Here is a 20020-nt window from a genome sequence, read left to right on the forward strand (position 1 = left end):
AGTTTTGACTCTGTTTTTTTTTCCAGGCACCCTCTATTGTTGAAGTGTCATCGTCTTCAGTCATTATCAATCGTTTATTTTTTTGTGCAAGGAAGAAATCTTGACTCCTCTTCTACCGAAATATTTGGCGGACCAGGGAAGTCGACTCAATACGTAGATTGTTATACCTAAAAATATATAAACATTCAACCTAATGCATAAAAGCATAACACATGTTTTAGAAGAGGGGTGGCTTTAAATATCAGTAACTTTTAATTACACTACAGTGACATTTATACAGACACACACAGATCATTAATGTAAACTGTACATGATGATACAGGTTCATCTATAGGACATTATCTTCAGTATGTACATCACACATATTGTGACCGCTTAAAGAAAACAAAGACTGCTTGTTCTTAAGGTTTTTCAGTTACCCAGCTGAAATCATAGGGAGTCCTCTTTAGCACCTCTGGAGTCCCTTCCATGCGAACGAGGCCTACTGAAACATCTTGATGCAGGCTATTGCATAAAGTAGCTGCCATGTCACAGAAGTGCAGAGGTAAACGAACATTTTAAATTAAAAATGTTTTTTTTTTTTTTTTTTAAGGCAGCTCCATGTAAAAGAAAGACTGCAGTTAATGTGAGCCTCGGTCTCCTCCAGAGGGGGGCATGTAAGGTCTTTACATCTCACTGTCGCCAAATTATTATTATTTTTTAAATCAGAAGTTACCTGAAAGGAAAGCTAACATGGAAGATAAATTCATTCCTTAATTTCTCTTCTATGATTTTAATATTTGACCGGTACACTCTATGGCGTTCATCAGTCAGACTCCACTCAACCAAGGTTCAAGTCAACCCGACGAGGCGAGACGTCTGCCTCTGTGAAACCTTTTCAAACTCCGCTCTGTAGATATTTTTCTACAACAGTCTGTATCGCGCAACGTTTTTCATGTTCAGTCCCTCTTCTCAACCTCTGCAGCGTCCTTCTCCGCCAGCTTGTCCTCAGCCTCTTCCCTTTGTGCTTCGTGGCCGTTCGGCCTGTCAGAAACTGTCCCGAGCATCTTGGCGCTGTGCTCCTGCGCCTTCGCCCGCAGCACGGCGATACTGTTCTCCCTTAGCTCCTCTTTAGAAATCTGTGAGTCACTGTCTTTCATCTGTTTCTCCTTCTTCTCCTCCACCACTGTGTCCTCTGGTTTCTCCTGCGCTGGTGGAGGAGGAGATGGTGTCAGGCTGCTAGGTTTTCCAGGAGACGTCTCCACTGATTTCTTGTGCATACCTGAAGAGAGACAAAAACATCACCATGAGTACTTTAAGGACTTAAGTATCCTCGTCTTGGTGTTGTTTGATTCGTTAAGGTGATTTAAGGAAATCAGTCTGAACAAGAGCACCAATTTGACATTGAAATGAAGAGTGTAAGAGAAGGAAGATGAAAGCAATAGATTGATGAGACCTCTTATTCAATTAGCCGCCTAATTGATTTAACCCAATCAATTGACATGAGGCAGGCAAGGAGATTTGGTCTAATCTGACGTGATTTAGTAGGATTATCACGGTATCGACTGGCCTCGTCTTTATTGACATGCTGACACTTTTATTGGCTCCTAACATGAGCCAGGCTTAGACCTTCCTGATCTAAGGAAGTGGGTCAAAGCCTACAGTACAATCTTTCACGTTGTACATTTAAGGTGTTATGGTCAAAAAGAGACTGTGACATCATTTAAGATCTCTGAAAAAGACTAGCGGTCACTTTGCTTGCGGTGGAACTAATGTGACCCCTTTCGGTCCCCTGTAAAAAAAAAAAAAAGGGTTTGGATTTAAATAACTCGTTCTAACACTTTTAAATAAACTTAAGTGTGAGTTTATTATAGAGTGCATTTGCAAGTACGCTTAACCACTTAACTTTTGTGGTACTTAAATTATTGGTTGAATTTCCATTTTATGCAATTTGATACCTTATATTTCAGAGGTAAGTATTGTCTTTACCGGTACTCCTCTATAATTACCTCAAACTGTTATCACTATAGAGATGAAGATTGATAACAAATTAATTATGATGTAAAAGATTTATAATTAAAAATGAAATATTATTCAAGCTACCCAGTATATAACGTATAAGATGTATCTTTAGTCAGCTTCACTTTTACCATCTGCGATGTCAAAGTGTTGGGAAAAGTACTGCATCAATAACTATGATTCAGTAATATATATAAATATCATTCTGAAAGGGGCCTTTCTTCTTTTAAGTTCAATCCTTTGTAATTTCGATTTGTCCCTCATAGGCTCAAGTTTAATTTGACGTGTTACAGAGTATGGAATAAGAGAATGATTATTTGTCAGCGGGTTTGCCCATGGGTTGAGATCAATGCAGGTGATATATTTCATAGTATGTGTTTTACATTTTGAGTTATACTGAAGTTTGTTACTTATAACATAGCAGGGCCTTATTTTCCATTAAAGGTTTCCATTAAGTCACAACAGCATGACAGTGAGGCAGCATGCTGCAAATCAGGACCCTAAACCTAAAGAGGATGAATGGTATGTAGCCATGATGATTTCTATGTGTGTGTTTTCCTACTAAAAAATGTCACTAAATGTGGATCCAAATTTGCCCCAGTTGAAATGCAACAAACATCTCTGTAACAAGTTTACCTAGTAGCCACGGAGCATAGGATTCAGTGACGCCCTCCTTGGCTGACTTGAGGATGGACTCTGGTAGTGGGATGGAGTGACGCACCATGGCACCGTACAGGCCGTACTCGGCCATGACGCTGCTGCGACCCCAACACTTTTCCCTCTTCCTCCACTTTGCTCTGCGGTTCTGAAACCACACCTGGAGACATGAAGGTGAGATAAGGATTAGATTTTGACTGAGCTTATCTTGAAATTAACTCTACAATATTCTCTGAAGTCTGAGCCAATAGCCTACAGTACATTTATAGATTTGTCACCTGGACTTAGAAATGTATTCTGGAAACTTTCGGGCAAGCCAAAAGCAATCATACACAGAATTCTTTTTTTTAAAGGAATAGGAAAAATCCTCTTTTTATGCAGTTAATCTAACATTGATTCATTTGTCACAACACAGCGCGTTTCACATTAAAGTGAAGTATTGTTATGTCTCTTGACATAACAATGTACATTGGGAATATAAAGGTTCTCATTGTGTAACTCCCCTCTCTCCTACTCCTTTTCAGGCTCTTTAACTGATTAATAATCTTTTCTTTTTTTATCAGACCAAGAGAAAATAAAAAAGTGAAATGATGACATCTGCTGGATGCTTTAACAAACAATACAAATTATGAAGAAGTCAATTTAAATGCACATTTTATTCTTCTTTTGGTGTTACTTTTGAATATATCTGTTCGAATTTTAGTAAATTGATTAGAGACTGAAAATGTAAATGTGCTGCACATGATGGGTCTATCATGCATTTCAGCTTTTAATCTTGAAGTTTTATCTGTGTGTGTGTGTGTGTGTGTGCGTGTGTGTGTGTGTGTGCGCGTGTGTGTGCGTGTGTGTGTGTGCGTGTGTGTGTGTGTGTATGTTTGTCCATTATTCTCCTTCTGGCTCCTCAAGTGCCTAAATTGATTTCCACCAAGCCAGAAACTGTAATAGCCTCAGCAAGCTCGTGAATATGGATGAGGAGGAAAACAGGGAAAAATGAGCATCCTAAAATGGCCGAGGAGGCAGGATGAGATTGTGTGTGTGTGTGTGTGTGTGTGTGTGTGTGTGTGTGTGTGTGTATTTCCCAGATCTAGAATTAAAAACCATCAAAGCTGAGCCTGGAAAGCTATTCAGGTAGATCTGATGATAACCTCCATCTCATAAAAAGATGGGCCTCGGATAAGCAATCATGCTTTCTGACAGCGACAGTTTGCGTGTGCATGACTGCCTGTGCCTGTGTGTGTGTGTCCTCGCTTATGTGTGTGCGGGGAAGTGCTTCCTGGCGGAGGTGACCCTGGGGGCGAGGAGGCTGATTGAAAAATAAGTTAATTTCAGGGCCCGATCAATGGGAGACAGGCGCTCAAATATCACGGGAAATTAAAAGTCTCAGAGCAGCAGACAGAGCTCTCCGCTCGGCCGCTGACCTGCACTCATTAATTTCTGTGCAGTTATCGTTTCATTTCAGGACCGCAGACTGACTCTATAGCAGGGAGAGAGGTGATAAGTTCTCCTCAATTAACTAATTACGCTGAGAGGATGAGTTGGCTGCTAGTGTGAGAGCAGAGAGAAATAAGAGCATGACGGCTGACTGTCGGACTACTTTTAGTATTAATATAAACATCCATCTTTATCCCCTTAATCTACATCTCTGGCATGGTCTGTGATAGAAAAAAAATGTTTTAACTTAATGTGTTAATGTAAAGGATAGTCAAAGGAATAAGCTGAATTATTTGTTAAAATTAAGGCTTTTCATTAATAAAGAGGGGAATTTGTATTCTGTATAACACACACACATTAAAACGCTCACACACCTGTATCCTGTCCTCTGGCAGCTCAGTCTTCATGGAGAGCATCTCTCTGGCGTACACATCTGGATAGTGAGCTTCATTAAAAGCTTTCTCCAGCTCCTCCAGCTGATAGGAGGTGAAAATGGTTCTGCAGATAAGACAAAGAATTTGTGAGAATAAAAAGGAAAAATGTTTTCACTTATAATGTAAATTCTTAACACATTAATATTAAACCAGTGCACAACTGAATTAATTAAATCCAAAATAATAATAAAACATTTAAAAAGCATGGATCAAATTTGCAAAAAAAATAAAAGATAGTAAGATTAAAAATACTTGAATATTCTTTAGGTATACATACTGTAAATGCAAAGAGGACACTTTTATATTTAATTCTTTAAATAAAGGTACACTGAATGATAGTCGTTATTATTTCAAACGAAACAAAGGCCTGTCGATATCAACATTTTAAAATGTAGCAAATAATAAATCTTGATAACTTCAATTGAATATTCAACGAGGGTATCAAAGAAAGCACTTTAATAAAGTAGATTATAAAACATGTATCTCAGATAAAGCAGAGCAACAGGGATTCCGTTTTTACGTTAATTTTTACGTTTGTTTCACAGCTGACGAAAGCAAAAGTGTCCTATGGTAGAAGAGCCGATAGCCATACAGGAACCTAAACTAATTAGTCTGACAAAATAAATGAATAATCCTTTGACAAAATATTTTTCCTTCGTTGAGTTTTTTTTTGTTTTGTTTGTTTGTACCTGTGTCGTCTCTTCTTTCTCTTCTTGCTCTGACTCAGGGAGGACTTGGAGAACTTCTGATCACAGGAGGACAGACTCATGTCGTCTGAATCTGCGAGAAACACAGCAGTGTCAACAATAACTATTAATAATAATAATAATAATAATAATAATAATAATAATAATAATCATGATGATGATGATTACAAGAGACGGCGTCATTTGATATCAAGGGCGATAATAAATCTAAGTCTTCAGCAACAATTTCGTTTTTTTAAGTATAAACAAATTCTAACAATAGAGATATAAAATCGACCACGTAATATAGCCTACGAGTTATAATAATAAACCACAAATATAAATAATGATAGCCTATAATACGTTCAATTGATATGGTCTGAATAGCTTAATGAGGGCCCACGCATTTACAATTATTTCCCCATTTAGTCTTCTTTAAAGCTAAAAAATAAATAAGCCTATGTAGCCTATAATATGTAATAAAATATATATATTTTTTAAATGTAGGCCGATTTCACCTGTAGTCATCTATACAAACATTATCACTCAATCATAGGCCCCTAAAACACCTGCAATCTTTTTGTTAATCATTTGTCATTTTTTTTAATTTGAGACATTCTAGCTGAAACAGCTTTAAATTAGTTAGCTAGAGATATATAAAAAAAATAGTGTTCAGTTTCAAACATGCAGAAAAACAGGAGTGAACGTGTACAACGTGTGGCGTAAGTGACGCACTAACCGGAGCTGTTGGAGTGCTGTGCCTCCATCTGTGCGTCCATGTGTGTCGTCCTGTGCAGAGGCTGCAGGTGCACATTTTGCGCCTCTGACAGCACCTCTAGGAAAGCCGGCTGACTGTAAAACGAGTGAATTCCCTCCGGTCCCAGCAAACCCATACCGACCCCGAGACCACCATGTCCAAGGGCCGACCTCGCAGCCAGCACGTGAGCCCTGTGCGGCAGAGCCTCGAGCGGCCGCCTCGGGGCCGCCGGCGGCTCCTTGTTGAGGCCGAGCAGCTCCTGGATCCCGAAGCCGGTCCGCCGGTGCACTGTGGGGGCCATCTTCCAAACCGGGGGCGGCTGCTGGGACCCTGCGTGGTTAACGCCGATTTGTGAGGCTGTTTTCTGTCTGTTCTCAGAGTCTGAAAACACAGCTCCCTCCTTCCCTGTCATGGCAGTGAGTTCCCACTTGTTTTCCCTTTTCTCTCCAAAAAAAAAAAGTCAAAGTCCCCGGTGCAACAAGCCCTGAGGTGCTCCTTCTCTCTCTCACTGCCCGCCTCTCTGCGCCGCTTTTATCCAACAGGCAACAGGCGGCAGCCAATCACATGAGGGCATAGAGGCTAGAGCCCACACTTAAATTAGCATCAGCAGCATCACGCTTCATCAAAGCACATAACACACTCTTTGGCGATTATTGACAGGACAAAAGAACTCCAATATTTCACTTTTGGCTATTAAATTGCTGAATGTGAATGATCTGTCTGTGAATATAATTGAAAGTTTTATCATCTTTTAATTTGGAGAGTTGTCAGTTTGAACTGAACATATTTTACTATCATTTAACATAAAAGCTTTTAATAAAGGAGGATTTTTTTTTTTTCATTTTAAACGGCCAAATAAAACTGCGAACAAGAGACGACTATTCAAGCAAGGATAGGCTGTTCGTGATATGTCTAATCTCTAATCCCCACAGATCGAGTCATCTGGGAAATAAACTCATCGAGAAAAAAAAATGCTTATTTTAACTTTCTCGTCTTTTAAACTTATTTTTGAGTTGTCCTCAGGCACCAGCTCTGGAACTTAAACTCTAGGCCTTGTTAAAATAAATGTAAACGTGCTGCTACTTTTTGGACTGTAAGGTTTGTTTTTAACCAAAATATAGCCTAATTTAAAGAAATAATTTGATGATAATATTAATAATAGGAAAAACAGTTTTTATAACAGTAGAAACCCTTTCTTTCCTTGGAAAGAAATGCGTTTCACACATTTAAAATGTAGACATAAGACATTTTGCGATAAGCTATTCATTATGTAGCCTAATCAAATGTTAATTAGACTAAAGAAAATGTGACCAAACCGTTTGATTTTAGAAACTGAAAATAAAACTGCTCATAACTCATCTTTTTGTGGCTTGTAATAGGCTATTTTCCAACTAGATTTTCATTTATAGCGTCTTTCAATTGACCTATAATGCTTTACATTGTGGAAAAACGACTATGCATGAGGCTAAGTCATTTAAAATGAATCAATGAAGTATAGTCTGATTTTCGAGGAGAGGAAGGAAAAACACACAAATCAGTAGAAACACTCAAAAACTTACAAAAGTCGATTTTGTTTTATTCGATAGGCCTAATCATGTCCAGGGGTTTTCTACGACAGCAAACCGACCCGTTCTCTCTATCCCTCACGTCCCGTAGGCCTATAATAACCCAGAGCCTGCTTTTATTTGCCTATTCGAATAGGTTAAACATTTGGTCTTCGGGGCCTCTGCGCATCTGTTGATTGGTTATTAAGCGTTTTTTTTAAATTCTCTGACAGGTCACGGTACCAGTAGCCTATCATATACCTGAGCCAGGTATTTGGCAATTAAATGTGACAAAAAAAAACAACCCAGGAGCAAATGCTAGTGCACAAAACAATAACCAATTTATTTAGGCTAGTATGGTCTCACTCTTTGTTTGTTAGTTTTGTCGGATCAGAAGACTCGTTTGTTCCCTCACATTAATGTGATTTAAAACAGTAAGAGAAAAGACATTACGGACGTCAGGGGAAATCATCTATTTCAGCCCCCCCCCCCCCCCCCCCCCCCCCACACACACACACACACACACACACACACACACACAATTAATTCTCTCTAATCAGCTATTATTCAATTATTGCACATCAGTTTCAGTCATTCGGGGATAATTTTCGGCACACTTAGGACATCTGGACGGAAAATTGCGCAGGGCACGAGGTGAGTGGACGCGCGCGGTAGACGCGAAAAGATAAGATCTTGTCCATCAATAGGAGGCTTCATGTGGGGATGAATAAAAAGCAGTTCCAGTGGGACTATTTGGCAGCTGAGCGTCATGCTGTCAGCGACAGTCAAACCCACAACAGGTTTAATGTTTGTAATATAGTATGTGATCAGGAGATGTGTGGAGATAGGGCCTATGTTGGAGGAAGAAAACTGCAGGCCTTAATATCGTAAATATCGTGTCTTTTAATATAAGAACCAGACTCAGCCATTGTTGTTTTGTTAAGATATTACTCTAAATGTCGTTATTTGCCTGAATCATTACCAAATAGCACGTACTACTTTTAATAACAACAAACAGAAATACTAAATTAAACAAAATAGTCCCAGATGAGAGTGAACGAGTACAGAGTGAGCCTACCTTCGGCATCTCATGAGAAGCTATTAGAGAGACATTTCATTAGAGGTGAATGAACATAGATCAATGCCCCACCAATAGCTATTCTAATGAGGTTTCTACATGAGACTCAGTGCACACGTGCTGGTGACAACCATGAATCATATCCTTGCTCTCGGATCAGGATGCAGCCAGAAAAAAACCCATCTGTGCATCACATCTCATTTCCTCTCAAGTCCCAACACAAAGCACCTCTATTCTCTGTTTCAATGTCAAAATACAAACTCTGCACGAAGAAAAAATAGGAATACCAAAATAAGAATTATATTCTAAAAAATAAATATTCAGCAAGGGATTAAATGTAGCCTAATGAACATTTCTTTCATTCTTATTTTGGGAGGCACAACATGCATGCAAGCCTTTTAGGTACACGACTGTCAGTTTGCATATTAAAATCGATTAAAATACTGATAGAGTTACCTTTCCTTTACGTGTTCACTTGCAGGTTATAACGTTTTGTGTGTGTAAAAAGTGCTTCAAACTGCCCTGTTTGCTTCAAACCACTCTATGAATAAATTTGACCTTGACCTTAACCTGAATATCAAACAAAGGTTAAGACATCGGGTGCTTTCTTTCGAGACCAATTTCAAACAGGGGAGGGAAAAAACTAAATTTACTTGATTCCATGGAAAAATAAAAATCTGAAATACAAAAAAACAATCCTTCTTTACAGTCTGAAGGTTTTAGTTTTCAGATGGTCTGATGTAAGTTTTATTAAGGTATCATCTCCAGTAACATGAAAAGCAAGTTATTAAGTAAGTTATTAATTATACCAATTTAAGGGTCACATTGGTCATGCATTGGAAAAAAATCTGAAATCTGAAATAAAAGTAATGTAAAATATCATATTTATTTGTATTTATGGTATTACTTTAGATAGAGATGAATTTTCAGCTTCTATCAAACATTCTTAGACTCTAGACTTTATTGTCCCAAATGGGAAATTCTTTTTGACAGCACTGTACAGATTTGACAGCAATCAACAAATAGTGCCAGAACAGAGGAAAAACAACAGTCGGCCCCTATACATTCTACAATTCTACAATTCACTTAGCAGATGCTATAGAGTACACAAAAGGTGAAGGTCACGCCACATAAAATGTTTATGACAATTTTATCAAACCTGCTAAACCAAGGTGTTCTACTTTTTAAAAGGAGTTCTTGTTGATGACATTTTTTTTAATATGTCCTCTTCATTAGCACTCATATGGTGAAGAGTTTTGACTCTAAACAACGCATCTGAAGCCCTCTCAATAACAGTTTCTGAACCAGTTTGCATTATTTGTTAATTGTTTGAAACATTTCACGTTTTTGCCTGTTCTTAAGTGTCAGTCTAAGTGGACACATTTTACTATGGGGCTTTATGACTTACCTGAGGAGCTTGCCTCCAGTGGCCACTTGAGAGACTGCAGTTTTTGGTATTTCCATGCTGGCTTCATTTCTCAGACCTGGAGGTTGCAGCTTGGTAAAAACACACTTCCAATTTTTTTTTTTCCTTGAATGTGAACTTGCTGTTTGAGATCCTCTGGCAGGAACTTTATTAGATTATTTATTAGGTCCTGAGCTTTGGAATTCTCTGTCAGAGGATCTCACATGAGCAAAGTCTGAGTCCTCTTGGAAAACCACAGCTGAAAACTTTCCTTTATCTAGGAAGGGGGGGTCTCATGACTGGAGTTCTGTCTAATTTTATTTACTTTATTATTTTAGTGTCTTGGTTTGCTTGGATTGTTTTTACTCCTTGTATTTTAATGTCTGCCTGTGTGGAACCTTGTAACTTCGGTTTTGGTGCTTTATAAATCCGGTTATTATTATAATATTATTAATACTTACCAGGCTTGACATTATTCAACAATATTTTTAATTACACAACGTGCAATCATAAGAGTAATGATTAAGAAGCCTAATTATTAATATCACAATAATGTTGGTAATTTGATCAGATGTCACATCAAAGGAGGTTTCCTCACTGGGTTTCACTCCTAAATCTTTGCTTCCTACAAAAAACTGTTTAGTTTTAAACTTCAGTAGTGAATAATAAAATAAGTAATAATTTGTTTATTAGTAAACTTAGAAAATGTTATAAAATCTAATTAGTAATGTGGGGTATTAATATCAGGCATGTTCATGGACACTAGGCACCCCTCCAGTCTCATATATTGTTTTTGATATTTTATTTTATTATCTTGTTCAATCATACTGTTAGATATTCCTGTACAAAGGCACCGTGATATTTTAGTTGGTACATTTGTGGGTCAAATTGAAGAAGTATCACACAGGCACTTTTGGGGCAGCTCTGGGCAGCACAGGGGTCTTGGATGCCATGCGTAGCTCAGTCGACCCAGTTGTCCGAGAGTGTGCAGCCACGCTGAGTTGATGTGTTTGTGTCTCTGTGTTTCAGACCGAAGTAAAAGAATAATCATAAAACCCATGCACGCTTGGTTCTTTGTGTACAAGTGTGCAACAGTAATGTTTATTGTCCCACCTATATGCTGGAGTGACCTTACAGAAAAAAAAACAGAACATCCTTCCAAGAACACAAAGACTCGTACACTGATACTGTTATGATGGATTTTTGTTTTTAATAGTTTAGAGCAAAATGATGCAACCAGAATCAAGATTAAATTAAATGAATATATCATGAAGTCAAATTGAATTTTTTTGGCCAATTTAGAGTCTCCAATTCACCTGAGCTATAGGGTCTTTGATTGTGGGAGGAAACCGGAGCACCCCGGAGGAAACCCACGCAGTCACGGGGAGAAAAGTCCTCACAGTCAGTATAGCAGCTTTTCAAGCAGCTGAGATGCTGCTTGAAAAGCTGCTCCTTCTGTCTGTGAGTGGGAAAGTCTGAACCACAGATCACCCCCGTGCTGCCCTGCTTGCTATACTTACTTGGGAGATATCTCCTTCTCTTATTGTTGTCTTCTACGCCCTCCTCATCTTCTTCAGGCTCTTCTCCAGGTAGCTTCGATCCTTTTGCGCGACGATGGTGCTCCACAGACTCATGAAACCGTCCTGAAGAGCGAATTCCTGCAGAATGGCGAGTCCGTGGGGCCTGTAAAGACATACGCCTCTTATTTAGTACTTTATTACGTCACAAAGAGGATCACAGACAACAAACCGCATCTAAACACGAGTTATGGGATCCTCCAGTTTCAGTTGATCACCTGACACCTGACCAACAACAGTGTTGGGCCACGCAGGCTTAGGACAGTCTGTGCCTTTGAGTTATTTACTGAGATCACAAAGAGGCCTAAAAGGACTCTTTATCCCAGAATTCCCTGCGGTACTTCACACCTACGTGTGACAGGGGGGACCGGAACCTGAGGGAGACCCCACAGGAAGGCGGCCAGGTGATAAAACTCTGAGACTCCCCTCGTTCAATCTCTTTCCACACGCTGACTTAAGTGCTCGGGGACCCAAGCTCACCCCCTGTTTCCTGCAACAATCTTCCTTTGTTTTAAGTTTTGGCGCGCAGGTAATCCGCGGCCGGCAGTGTTCCAAATTCCGAGCTCGGATTGTCCAGTGAACGCATCCCAGTTTCTCGGAGAGCATTAGGCTATAACAGATTATCAGAAAGATAACGGTCTTATTCCGTCCTGCAACGAAAGGACATCAACGGACATCTTTCCACTCGACGGAGAACCAACGAAGCCGCTCTTGCCGTAAGGGACCCTCGCCGCCATCAGACGCCTCTACACCTGGACGGACAGAAGATCTGTTTTATCGCCGGACTCCTTTTTCCTTCACCGATCGCAGGCAAAGCGATTCACAAGTGAGGCTTGATTAGGTCTGGGCAGAATTAGCTTTAGAGAGTGTTTTTAACAATTGTTTGATTGAAGCAGAAACTGTAATTTTTATCTTTGTTGGACCGTCGCGTCCTGAGTTTTACCTGTTTAAAACTCTTGTTCCCGTTTCGGACCGCTGCGTCCTATATGTGTTTCGCGTAACAGCGTTATAACCGGGTATTACTCTTCTGATCAGAAAGACCAGTGTAAGCCGTATTAACTTTAATTCGGCCATTGGTTTGTTTCTGTGAATGAAGGGAATTACTCCGAGTTGTGGTGCGGGATTCGGACTGTGATCCGGCCTCTTCAGGCACGCATTTCTCTCCACCTCTACTCTCCTCTTCGATCCTCTTTTCTTCCCCTTTGACTAACACACACAGAGATCTATACACTCGAGGCCATCCAGACGCCTCAGAGACACAGATCGTGTAGGGCCGAACTCGGTCTCTTTTAGACATTAAGGCCACATTAGGTCTTTGTTAGGTGTGTGCCATCGGAAGGGCGACCACGTGGGACGAAGCAATCTCCCCCTTTTCTTCTTCCCCCCCTCTCTCTCTCACACACACACACACACACACACACACACACACACACACACACACACATTTACACCCCTTCCACAAGCCTTGCTTGATAATGTTTGTTGCTTAGATTAGTTTATGATAGTTATTTGTTTGATTAAGTTCATTGATTTTGGATTGATGTTGCTTTGTTTAAATAAATTCTATTATAATTTAAGAGAGCAGTTGTTTGTGATTACTGGTGTATTTGCATTGTGATATAAGCTGGGTGCGAAGGCTTTGTGTACGGATTTCACGCCTTCAATTTATTAAATATAGTTATTCATTATTAATAATATTAGTAATTAAATAACTCATTTGAGACTGATTTGAGTGATATTTTGGTTATATTTCCCTGAGTACAGGGTGGTGCCCCAAAACGAGATTAAACATAGTTTAATGATATTTTATTTATATTATTAATAATTAGAAATAATTATTAAAGAATATAACCAAAGTTGACTTGATACAACCCCAACAACAGAAAGTGAAACAAATGCTACGAGAAGAATGTAATGCATTTTCAAAAGATGAGAACGATGTGGGATGCATTCCATCTCTGCAGTTAAAAATCAGACTGAGTGACACGACTCCAGTAAGACGCACCTACATCTCAGTTCCAAAACCGCTGCACAAGGAGGTGAAGGAGTATTTGGAGGACCTGCTGAATAAAGGATGGATTACAAAATCTAGGTCTCCATACTCATCACCCATTGTCTGTGTGCGCAAGAAGGATGGAAGTTTGCGTCTATGTGTGGACTACAGGGAACTAAACCAAAAATCCATCCCTGATCGTCACCCCATCCCTCGAGTGCAAGACATGTTAAACGGCTTGAGTGGCAGTGTAATGTTTTCAGTACTGGACCAGGGCAAGGCGTACCATCAGGGTTTTCTTGAGGAGAGTAGCAGACCACTCACAGCCTTTATAACACCTTGGGGTTTGTATGAGTGGGTCAGGATTCCCTTCGGCCTATCCTCGGCTCCAGCAGAGTTTCAGCGCAGTATGGAGGAGTGCTTCACAGGTTTGAGAGATGAATCATCACAGCCATATTTGGATGACAATCTAGTCCACAGTAAGTCTTTTGACGATCATCTACATGACATGAGAGAAGTGTTACGTCGTTATCAAGCACACGGAGTGAAGCTAACAGCTAAAAAGTGTGAAGTGTTTAAAGACAGAGTTAGATTCCTCAGAAAGATCGTATCAAAAAATGGCTACTGCATGGATCCAGCCGAGATAGCACCAGTGCAAGCACTTAAAGACCGCAAGCCTGAGACTGCTGGAGACCTGAGAAAAATGTTAGGATTCCTATCATACTATCGCCAGTACATCCCGAACTTCTCACGCATTGCTAAGTCACTGTACAGCTTGCTTGCCAAAGAGAAGAATGCAAGTAGTAAAGTCAAAGAACAAAGTGTGACTAGGAGCAGGGGGAAACACAAAAAGTCAGATCAGTTACCCTCAAGCCAGCAGATCACCTGGAAAGAGAACCACCAGGAAGTGCTCTGCCAGCTTTTAGACTACCTGCTGAGTCCACCTCTCCTAGGTTACCCTGATTTTGAGAAGCCGTTTGTGCTGCACTGTGATGCCTCACAAGAGGGGCTCGGTGCAGTACTGTACCAGAGACAACAAGGCAGGTTGGTTGCTATCGGCTACGGATCAAGAACACTAACTGCCCCGGAAAAGAATTACCACCTCCATTCTGCAAAGTTAGAGTTTTTAGCGATGAAGTGGGCAATCTGTGAAAGATTTAGAGAGTACTTGTACTATGCACCTTCATTCACTGTCTATACCGATAACAATCCCTTAACCTATGTTTTGACGACAGCGAAGCTGAACGCCACGACTCACAGGTGGATTGCTGAGTTAGCAGACTTCAACTTCTCCATCAAGTACAGGCCTGGAAAAGCAAATGGAGATGCTGATGGCTTGTCACGTATGCCACTGGACATGGAGCAGTACATCAAAACATGCTCACAGGAAATGGAACCAGAGGTAATAACAACAGTCACACAGACACTCCAACTTGAATCATGTGAACGTGAGCCCTGGATGTGTCCAGTCACAATCACTGCAGCATGTAATGATGTAGAGAAGGAAAGAGTAGCATCCCCAGTGAAAGAGATACCCATGGAAACACTAAAAAAAGCCCAACAGGATGACCCAGTCATTGGAAAGGTGTGTGAGTACGTCATCAAAGGACAGTGGCCTCATCTAAAAGAAAGAGACAGGCGTGATGACATCTACGTGCTGATGAGAGACAAAAACAAGTTGTATATGACGAAAGACGGCATCCTGTACAGAAAGTCAGTCACTCGAGATCAACTAGTGTTACCCAAAACATTCCATCACCTGATTTACAGAGAGTTGCATGAGGAGATGGGACATCTTGGAGTTGAGCGAACACTAAGTTTGATCCGTGATCGATTCTTTTGGCCTCATATGCAAAGAGATGTGGATCATTATGTGACCAAAGTGTGTAGCTGCTTGAAGCGGAAATGTCCAAACAAGCCAACAAGAGCACCGCTAGTGAATGTAATGACCACATACCCGTTTGAAATGGTATCGATCGACTACATGCATCTGGAGAGCTGTAAAGGAGGATATGAGTATATCCTAGTTGTGGTAGATCATTTTACACGCTTCGCCCAGGCATACGCATGCACCAACAAGTCAGCAAAGACAGCGGCTGAAAAGATCTTTGGAGACTTTGTACTCAAGTTTGGGTTTCCTGCTAAGCTCGAGAATAAGCTGTTTTCTAAGCTGGAAGAATACAGTGGCATTCAAGGCTCCCGCACAACACCTTATCATGCAGCAGGAAATGGTCAAGCCGAGAGATTTAACAGAACGCTGCTCTCTATGCTGAGAAACCTGACAGAGGAAGCCAAGTCTGACTGGAAGAGCTCCTTAGCAAAAGTTGTGCACGCATATAACTGTACACGCAGTGAGGCGACAGGATATGCTCCATATTACCTTCTTTATGGTAGGAACCCCAGACTTCCGATTGACATGATGTTTGGCCTGAAACCAAGTGACCAGAGCACTTCTCAGAGTGACTATGCCAGTAAGTGGAGAAGTAGGATGCAAGACGCATACAGGTTAGCATCCAAGACTGTTCAGAGCCAGCAAAACAGAGCAAAGAAACACTACGACAGGAAGACTTATGGAGTAGAGCTTCAGCCACGATGCAGAGTACTGGTGAGGAACTTCAGAGACAGAGGAGGACCTGGAAAACTCAGATCTTACTGGGAGGATCAAGTTTATGTGGTAACTGAAAGGAAACACAAAGACAGTCCTGTATATGTTGTACAACCTGAGAAAGGCCCAGGAAAGACTAGAGTCCTGCACAGGAATCTGTTACTGCCCTGCGATTTCCTGCCAGTGGCAGAAGACGACAAGCTTGAGATGAGGAAAATAAAGAAAACATCCAACACAGACAAGAGGAGAAAACAGACAAAGCAAAGAGACAGAGAGCCTGACAGCAGTTCTGAGGATGAAAGTGACTGGAGATTCATCACGACACGTCCAGCAAGACCATCCGACCACATCAGAAGTCAGCTGAGAGTGGAAGCTGAGGACTTTCAGCCACAAGAAACTGAAAGAGAACTGGAGCAAGACAACGAGAAAGCTGAACTGCTAGACCGGGAAGATGACATTAGGATGGAGCCAGAGGTGGAGAATGGAGAAGTAGCAGCTGAGCCAGAGAGGTCTTCTGATGAAGCAGACGAGAAGGTGTCGTCATCTGATGAAGCAGACGAGAGAGACCCTGAGACGCAACCAGCTTCTACAAGAAAATATCCTTTGCGACAAAGAAACCCACCTAAAACACTGACATACAACACATTAGGTCAACCTTCAGTTATACATAGAAAGTAATGTTTACGAGAGAAAATGAAAGACAAGTTCATAGTCACATGTTAAGTTCATGGCAGTGACAGAAAAAGAAAGTAAATAAGTTCATGGAAGCACTTAAGGCTAGTGTTAAAAGGTAAATTAATGTCGCATAGGATATAAATGCACTTGATATATTAAGTTTAGTACCAGAAAGTAGACCGCTAACACATTTAAAGACACTGAGATTTGTGTGAGGCATACAGTTGTATATGTGTGTCTGTATAAAATGGGTTATTGGTAGTAATAGGGTTTTCACCTTGCAGTCCAAGATATTAACCCGCAAAAATGGCGGAGTAGAACTTCAGGTGTCACCTGGCCAGTGATGTCTGTTGCTCACACATGACATGAAGAGGGAGATGTATGTCATGTAATAAACTGTTGTTGTGCAGAGAGTATCACGAAAGACTGACTCCCATTCAACCTACCTTCCAACTCATAAGTTGAAGACTGAAAGACTCTGGGAAATTCTTAATGTCGAGACGACATTTATTTTGGAGGGGAGAGTGTGGGGCCCGTATTAATATCAGGCATGTTCATGGACACTAGGCACCCCCCCCCCCCAAGTCTCATATATTGTTTTTGATATTTTATTTTATTATCTTGTTCAATCATACTGTTAGATATTCCTGTACAAAGGCACCGTGATATTTTAGTTGGTACATTTGTGGGTCAAATTGAAGAAGTATCACACAGGCACTTTTGGGGCAGCTCTGGGCAGCACAGGGGTCTTGGATGCCATGCGTAGCTCAGTCGACCCAGTTGTCCGAGAGTGTGCAGCCACGCTGAGTTGATGTGTTTGTGTCTCAGACCGAAGTAAAAGAATAATCATAAAACCCATGCACGCTTGGTTCTTTGAGTACAAGTGTGCAACAGTAATGTTTATTGTCCCACCTATATGCTGGAGTGACCTTACAGAAAAAAAAACAGAACATCCTTCCAAGAACACAAAGACTCGTACACTGATACTGTTATGATGGATTTTTGTTTTTAATAGTTTAGAGCAAAATGATGCAACCAGAATCAAGATTAAATTAAATGAATATATCATGAAGTCGAATTTTTTTGGCCAATTTAGAGTCTCCAATTCACCTGAGCTATAGGGTCTTTGATTGTGGGAGGAAACCGGAGCACCCCGGAGGAAACCCACGCAGTCACGGGGAGAAAAGTCCTCACAGTCAGTATAGCAGCTTTTCAAGCAGCTGAGATGCTGCTTGAAAAGCTGCTCCTTCTGTCTGTGAGTGGGAAAGTCTGAACCACAGATCACCCCCGTGCTGCCCTGCTTGCTATACTTACCTGGGAGATATCTCCTTCTCTTATTGTTGTCTTCTACGCCCTCCTCATCTTCTTCAGGCTCTTCTCCAGGTAGCTTCGATCCTTTTGCTCGACGATGGTGCTCCACAGACTCATGAAACCGTCCTGAAGAGCGAATTCCTGCAGAATGGCCAGTCCGTGGGGCCTGTAAAGACATACGCCTCTTATTTAGTACTTTATTAACTTAGCAGAAGATTGAACAGAGATACTTTTTAAAGGAGAAAGAACCAGAAGCCACTGGATCACACAACTCTGAACCTTTCAAACTAAATGGACAGCATCATTTCTCACCTGACTTTGGCCGAAGAGTCCACCGCCATCTTGTTGACAGCGACCACGTAGCGATGGGTGAAGGTCTTTCCTGCGGTCATGATGTACTCCGCTCCCAGTCTGTCAGCCAGCTGGTGGAGATGCTGAGCTGAGCTGGCTCTCACTGCAGGGCACAGGTGGCTGAAAAAAACAATACAGGTATTTAGTCATTTTGATTTATCAATTTTCTTTACAAATGCTACTTCTACACATATTCATATATAGTATCTGATCATCAACGTGGACTTACCTCAGCCCTGCATTTAGCAGAATGGCCAGCACTGGACCTGGGCTGCAGTTCTGCACCAGCGCCTCCAGGGCTACGTTGGTCTGCTGCTGAATGAAGGTGTTTACACTGGCCTGTGCGATCTTCAGCAGCAGAGCTTTGCCTGTCTTCTCCACTTGAACATCCATGTCTGTCTGCATGTACACGTAAAGATACACCATGGTTTCCAATGCTACAGTGGCCACAGACGAGCGCAGATTTTGAACCTAAAAAAAATAAGAGCAAACATCACAAATCAGTGGTCGTACTTCTCCCAGACACATTGGAATATGATTATTAATTGACACTCGTAAACAAAGTGATAGAACGACTTCCGTACCTCTTCTGTCACTGCGTAACACAATTCATGTATTTTGGGTTTCACAACTTCTTGGTGGTGCTGCGCCAGAGCTTGGACGATCTTTAACCCGGCTGTCCTCTGCTCCCTGTGATAAAGAAACACAATGGTTACTTTCACTGTAGGTTTCAATCACTTTCAGCCAAAACTGCATCTGCAAATGTTGCCACATGAAACCTGAGGTATATTAAACACATAAAGTGCCAGTTATTTCCATGATAAGGTATTAGAGCTGACTGCATGCTGAGCTGTTCAAAGTAGAATTTTTTTAGAGAACATAAATCTTCGAGCACATCCCGGAACGACAATAACTAACCCAACAAATCCAAAAGAAGATTTCAGCTCATATTAGATCTGACTACAAAGCTAAGAAGTAATTGGCACTGCAGGTAGATAATCTTATTATTATTCTCTTATTCTATATGGCGTCTAAGTCTTACCAGTCTTCATCGCTCATCATTTTGAAGCAGAGAGAAAGACTCTCTGAAGGATTACTAAGGGGGCTCAGCTCTTCAAGATCGTTGCAATCCGTTATCTTCCGTGTGCTGGTGCCTTCTGTTTTCTTCCCTCTACCGGCAGTCCTCCGAGGGGGATTTGGGGTTCCAAAATCAGTTCCTGTATTGTTGGTTTGAGCCTTTTTTTTCGGAGGAGCTGGTTTGAAGTCTTCCTTAGTGTCTGTCTTCTTGGGCGGGGCAGGTTTTGGAGGGGGTGCTGGTTGGAAGATCTCCACTCTGTTCATGATCTTCTTCGGTGGTGTAGGTTGTGGAGCTGGATGGACAGGTGGCTTTTGTTGTGGATTTGGTTGCATTGGGAGCCCCAGTCCTTTCTGGATTTCCTCAACCTGCCCTTTAGCTGTCTGGAGTTTGTATCCACCGGCGACTTTATTTTCTGTTCAAGATAAGATGTGAATATTTAT

At 41.1% G+C, this 20020-nt stretch overlaps 1 protein-coding gene across 1 annotated transcript; it reads right to left on the reverse strand.

Annotated features, from left to right (window-relative positions):
- Nucleotides 1-757: 757 nt before the first annotated feature.
- Nucleotides 758-6513, reverse strand: LOC132985010 (visual system homeobox 2-like). The gene is made up of 5 exons (XM_061052119.1): nt 5946-6513; nt 5210-5300; nt 4461-4584; nt 2635-2815; nt 758-1261 (listed from the first exon to the last, which is right to left on the reverse strand). Exons 1-5 carry the CDS (start codon nt 6373-6375, stop codon nt 939-941), a joined length of 1149 nt encoding a protein of 382 aa, XP_060908102.1. The 5' UTR covers nt 6376-6513; the 3' UTR covers nt 758-938.
- Between the last annotated feature and the right edge of the window lie 13507 nt (nt 6514-20020).

Source organism: Labrus mixtus, chromosome 12 (assembly GCF_963584025.1).
Source record: "Labrus mixtus chromosome 12, fLabMix1.1, whole genome shotgun sequence".
In the NCBI taxonomy this organism is placed as follows: domain Eukaryota; kingdom Metazoa; phylum Chordata; class Actinopteri; order Labriformes; family Labridae; genus Labrus; species Labrus mixtus.